The sequence below is a fragment of the Mirounga angustirostris genome, unplaced genomic scaffold (assembly GCF_029215605.1).
Source record: "Mirounga angustirostris isolate CCGP_5_RB_7025 unplaced genomic scaffold, mMirAng1.0.hap1 SCAF_2, whole genome shotgun sequence".
In the NCBI taxonomy this organism is placed as follows: domain Eukaryota; kingdom Metazoa; phylum Chordata; class Mammalia; order Carnivora; family Phocidae; genus Mirounga; species Mirounga angustirostris.
Window position 1 is genome coordinate 54,656,338 of NW_026991710.1, and position 6,000 is coordinate 54,662,337.

Genomic DNA, 6,000 nt, shown 5'->3' on the forward strand with positions numbered 1-6,000 from the left:
TCCAGGGTACCATTTGTGAGTGCTGTGTTGGGTGCTTGACAAGCATTTCCTTCAGGCACAGTAAAAACTGAGACTGTTTTTTCCATGTTTTACAAATGAAGCAGCTGAGCCTTGCAGAAATGACTAAGTTAAAATGATATACTTAAAACGTAGTAAAAACAGTTATAATTTGCTATGTGTCTAAATGTGCAAGACACTGTTATTAAGGACTTTCCAGACATTAATTCACAACAACCCTATGAGGAATGGGATTACCATCTCCATTTTTTTTTTTTAAAGATTTATTTATTTGAGAGAGCGAGAATGAGAGAGAGAGAGAGAGTACATGAGAGGGGGGAGGGTCAGAGGGAGAAGCAGGCTCCTCGCTGAGCAGGGAGCCTGATGCGGGACTCGATCCCAGGACTCCGGGATCATGACCTGAGCCAAAGGCAGTCGCTTAACCAACTGAGCCACCCAGGCGCCCCCATCTCCATTTTATAGATGAAGAAATGAAGGCTGAGAACTTACACGTAGAACCAGAATTTGAACCTCAATCTTTCTGGTTATAAAGATCATGCCCTTCAAGTTTTCTATCAGTCTTCCAAGGAATAATAATCATTTATTTCGTAGGAATACAGGAATTCTAATTGGAATGGGTGAGTTTTCAAAAGTAGCTATATGATTATAAAAGTCTTTTCATGTAGGGATAAAAATAAAGCCAGAGCCAACCACCCCAAAAGAAGGTACTTGTAAGACCTTTGTCCAAAAATGTCTCCTTCACCAGTCTGCTAGTGATTCCTGGAAGATCAGCAATAAAGAATACTTTTTATTTTTTATTTTTTTTTAGGAGGGGAGAGAGTTAGTTAGGCTTTATCCCATGTTTTAAAAGTAAAGTTCTAGAATAAGCCACTGGAATAAAATTATTAGCAGTTTTCCAATGATACTCAATTGAGAGAATATTGGGATAGAGTGGTAGATGAGGAAAAAGTCCCTTGAAAAGAAGTGTAGTTCAGTCCTAAAGGAATGGGATCTGGAAATGGAGAGACGGGTGATAAAAAAGAAGGTGGAAGGCCCTGCCAACAAACTTAACCTGATAGCTTTAGACTGCTTCTATAAATTGGACAGATGTTGAATTAGTTTCTCTTTCAAGCAAATGGCAGTGTAATAAATGCTTTTAACTTTTCAACATTAGACACTGTTGTCACATGAATCAAAGGAATTCAAGGCAAACCTACTGACTTCTGCTCTCAGTATAAATTAATTGTAGCAAATAGCACTATAAGATGGGCTTGTAATATTTTAAAAATTCAGTTTCATAAATATTGTGTGCCTAATGCTGGAAGACAAAGGTGAATAGATCGTGCTTCTTGTTCTTACGCAATTCTAGTCAATAAAATACCGTGTGTTTAGGGTGGTAATAATTTAGAGCGCTATGTGACCATAGAAGAGGAAGACATTACGGTTCATCTACTGTGTTTACATTCTCACTGAGCATTTTCTATTACCTCTAAGTCAGCCGTGAAGTTAGCAGATATCCAAGGTGGGCAATGAACTAGCGGGAAGAAAAGCCGTTCAGGGATTTCTGATAGGAATAGTGATGAGGTAGAGTAGAAAGTATTCTACTTCCCTTTTAATCCAGAGAACAAAAATCTGATTTCTATGTACCTACACAGGATTTTATAATGTTGCCTGCTTTGTAAATTACTGGCATTAAAAAATAATTTCTGCCTGAAAGATTTTCAGTTCTTGATTCATTTTTTCCTGTTATCCAATCACCCACTCAATGACTCAGTTTCCTATATCCCTAATGTATAACCCCTCCAGAAACAGACATAGAGAACCGGGTAAATAAAAGAAAACCACCATTCCCCCCCACCTTTTTTTTTTTTTTTGCCTAACTACTGGAATGGGAACATAGGTTTTACTGTAGGGGAGATATTTTATATTCACTTTAGTTTGATTTGATCCAATAGTATATTCAAATGAAGATTAACCTTTTTTTTTTTTTTTTTTTCATTTTAGTATGCCAAGAATCAAGCACTACAAAGTGATAAGTGTAGGAAAAAACTACACTATTGAACTGGAAAAACCTGTAAGTAGCTATTTCCTGTTTTTGATGAATTTTCTCCTGCTTTTTCCCAAATCTACCTTACAGAATTGAAAGAAAGGTGGAAAAGTAGACCCCTTGCCTAGGAACATAGTGCTGGTGAAAAACAGCCAGGTGAAGGAGACCCGAAAGTGGCAGATATCCAGGGTGAGAAGCGAGATAAAAGAGCTGGTGGATGAGGAGGCACTTCTAGTAGAAGATAATCTGCTAACAATTCTACTTTTGTTTCTCTGTAATCCTTATTAATACGATTATTTCAGTGAGGGAAGATTTTTTTCCTAATCATCTGTTTTACATCCACCAATGATACATATTTCAGTGTGCTTCTTTCTTTTTTTTTTTTTTAAAGATTTTATTTATTTATTTGACAGAGAGAGAGACTGCGAGAGAGGGAGCACAAGCAGGGGGAGTGGGAGAGGGAGAAGCAGGCCTCCCGCCGAGCAGGGAGCCTGATGCGGGGCTTGATTCCAGGACCCTGGGATCATGACCTGAGCTGAAGGCGGACGCTTAACGACTGAGCCACCCAGGCGCCCCACAATGTGCTTATTTCTAATGAGGAAAAAAAAATATGTGAATGCCTAGTCCTCTAATACCTGTCATGCAGAAGTTCAGAAATCCCCCTCATAATAGCAATATAATCATGAAGAAATGGTTTCTTCCTGGTGCAACCCCTCTCCCATCCCAGTCAACTTACCATGGGGCTAGTGATACAATATAATCACTAGGTCACTGTATTAGGCAGAGAGCTAAGTACCTTACATATATCACTTAATCTTCACCATTACCCTGAGAGAATGCCTATTATACAAGGAAAACTGGTATTTACACTCATCTCAACCAATGACAATGTAGTGATGTGAGCTATGGTCCAGGTGCCAGAAAAAGGGAATATAGCTGTGTGATCTTAAGCTGCAGTGGTGGGAAGATTGGACCAGGGAAGTGATATCACATAAATGGAACTGATGAGTCTTAAGATATTTATTTTAACATCTCTAAAATTGAGCTCTTAGTGCCTCTGACTCTCCAAGCCCACTGTGTTGATCAAATAGAGAAAGGGGCAGTATGGTTGAATTTTTATGTTTATTTTTTTAAAGATTTTATTTGTCAGAGAGAGGGACAGAGAGAGCGAGAGCACACAAGCAGGTGGGGAGTGGCAGGCAGAGGGAGAAAGCAGGCTCCCTGCTGAGCAAGGAGACTGATATGGGACTCATCCCAGGACCCTGGGATCATGACCTGAGCTGAAGGCAGACACTCAACCAACTGAGCCACGCAGGAGTCCCTGAAGTTTTTAGGTTTAGACCCCACTTCTTAGAATGCAGTAGTGACCTTTGCAAGAAGAGGGAAGCTGCTGACTCACACACCCCACTTTCATCTTTGCCATAAACGCTTCCCAGAGCTTCTCAGCTCTCACGTCCATGCCTGCAGGGGCTTTTTCAAAAATTCTAATGAAGGAAACAAACAACTAGATTGCTGAAGGATAACCTAAATAACCAACTGACTGGAAGCAAAGGTCAGGGAAGAAGAATGTGCCTCTGTGACTAGTAAACTGGGGCTCATTTATCTGTAATTAGCCCGAATAGTCCCCAATGTAAGGAAAGCTAACAGCCTGGATTGTTCTTTCACCTTTCACGCTCCCCTACCCTACCCTTCAACCAGCTTGCCATTTTATGAATTCCAGGGATATTCAGGTTTAACCTGATTTTACTTGTATAAAAATATGGTTTGGGGGTGGCAACCCATTTCAGCTACTCTTGGCCAAGTAAATTATCCTGTTAAAGGGAGATATTAAAATGCTAAATTCTCTGGCTTTAAGGGTTCTTTGGTTTCAAACAAAAGAGACCAAATAACTAACTTAAGCAAAGACAGATTTAAGAACATAGGAAGCACATAAAATGACTGGAAAGCTGGAGCACCTCCAGGAACTAGGAACAGTTGACCCTTGAACAACATGGGTTGGAACTGCATGGGTCCACTTACATGTGGATTTTTTTTTTTGATAAATACAGAACAGTGCTGCTAAATGTATTTTTCTTAATAACATTTCCTTTTCTCTGGCTTACTTTATTGTAAGAATATAGTATATAATATGTAGAACATACTAAGTATGTGTTAATCAACTAATTATGTTATCGGTAAGGCTTCTGGTCAACAGTAGGCTATTAGTGTTTCATTTGGGGAGGAGTCAAAAGTTGTAACATGGATTTTTGAGTGCATGGGGGCTGGCATCCCTAAACCCTGTTGTTCAAGGGTCAACTGTAGTAAGAACCATCTGATCAGGAATCTGCTATCCTTCCTTGTTCCTCTACTCAAGTTCAAACTTCAGGAAGGGAGAATTTTCTGGCGTAACCTGAGTCACATTCTCATACAATAACTAGGGAAGAGCAGAGTACCTAATTACTGTCCACCAAAATGTATCCCATGGGGAGGGGGAAATTTCTCAACAGGGAATTAGATATTATAAAAGAGAAAAAAAATGCATGGGTAGGAAACATTGGCCATTCAGTACCTCATTGAAGTGAAGTACTGACATGTTTTACTAGAGATCAGGAAATTCACAGTAATCATAAAATTTCCCCTGAGCTTTCTTTTACTCTCTCTTCACATGGATGACACTGACCCTTCTCTCACTATCTTTGTACAGGTAACACTCCCAAACCTTTTCAGTGTCATTGATTATTTCATGAAGGAGACTCGAGGAAATTTACGACCATTTATATATTCAACTGATGAAACCCTTGGTATGTTCTTTACTTCATTGCTGTATTAAGGAAAACAAAACAAAACAACAACCCCTCCCCCCGCCCCCCATATATGATTTGTAATACCAACCAGGTAGGAATGTAGTTCAGCTTTTACGTTTATCTATTTGTAAGTCATTTGGTCACTAACCCTGTGAAAATAAGGGAGTACCAATATATTCTGGTGGATGAGTACTGGTCCATTCTAGAGAAAGAAAAGCCGGAAGGCATGTATTGTGACTACTAATTTCATCATCATTCTACTTGGGCTTTTTTTTTTTAAGATTTTTTATTTATTTGACAGAGAATGAGAGAGAGAGAGAGAGAGAGAGAGAGAGAGAGCACAAGTATGGGGAGTGGCAGGCAGAGGGAGAGGGAGAAGCAGGCTTCCCTCTGAACAGGGAGCCCGATGTGGGGCTCGATCCCAGGACCTTGGGATCATGACCTGAGCTGAAGGCAGACACTTAACTGATTGAGCCATCCAGGCACCCCTCTACTTGGCTTTGTCAAACAAGTTCAGAGAAGATGAAAACCATACTCGTATAGAGTCATGGAAACCAAACAGGGGTTTTAAAAGTATGATCTGTCAACAGTATCAGATGCTCTAGTCAGATTAAAATGGATGAAGATTAAAGAGAGACTATAGGAATTGGCCATTAGGCAGTAGATGACTTGAGAGAGAGGCTTATTCTATCATAAAGTCAGAAGTCTAAGTGTAAGATAACAAAATAAGTCCCCATTCCTACAGATTATGAGGTAAAACAACTTTGTTTGGCTACCTGCATCAGGGCATATCTGAAAAGTCTGACTAAGTTTAAAAAGCCAGCAACTTTAAACGTCCAAGGTTGAAAACATAGTTATGAATCTTGTGATGCCAAATAAAGAAACTCAGTCTGAAGGAACTTCAGGGAAATTGTCTAGTACAGTATCTCACTCTATACAGGAATCACCTGCACACTGAGTACAGAAGACATCTCTAAGATGTGACCAATCAGCTTGTTTGAAAATTCCTAATGATGGTCGCCTCACTGGTTTTTGGTTTTTCACTTCTATCAGTGCTCATCTTAGAGAATTCTTCCTTAATAGTGAGTCTGAAATATTTCTTCCTTTAACTTCTATATATTAATCCATTTCTGGCTTTGGAACAACTAGAGTTTTAAAAAGCCCATCCAATAT

At 39.4% G+C, this 6,000-nt stretch overlaps 1 protein-coding gene across 1 annotated transcript in view; it reads left to right on the forward strand.

The window, feature by feature from the left end:
- STAP1 (signal transducing adaptor family member 1) overlaps positions 1–5,673 on the forward strand; it is a 31,918-nt gene extending 26,245 nt beyond the window's left edge. The window contains exons 7-9 of the mRNA XM_064584005.1: positions 2,002–2,071; positions 4,728–4,824; positions 5,573–5,673. Coding sequence (XP_064440075.1) covers positions 2,002–2,071; positions 4,728–4,824; positions 5,573–5,673 — 268 coding nt within the window. The remainder of the gene's footprint in view (positions 1–2,001; positions 2,072–4,727; positions 4,825–5,572) is intronic.
- The last annotated feature ends 327 nt before the right edge of the window (positions 5,674–6,000 follow it).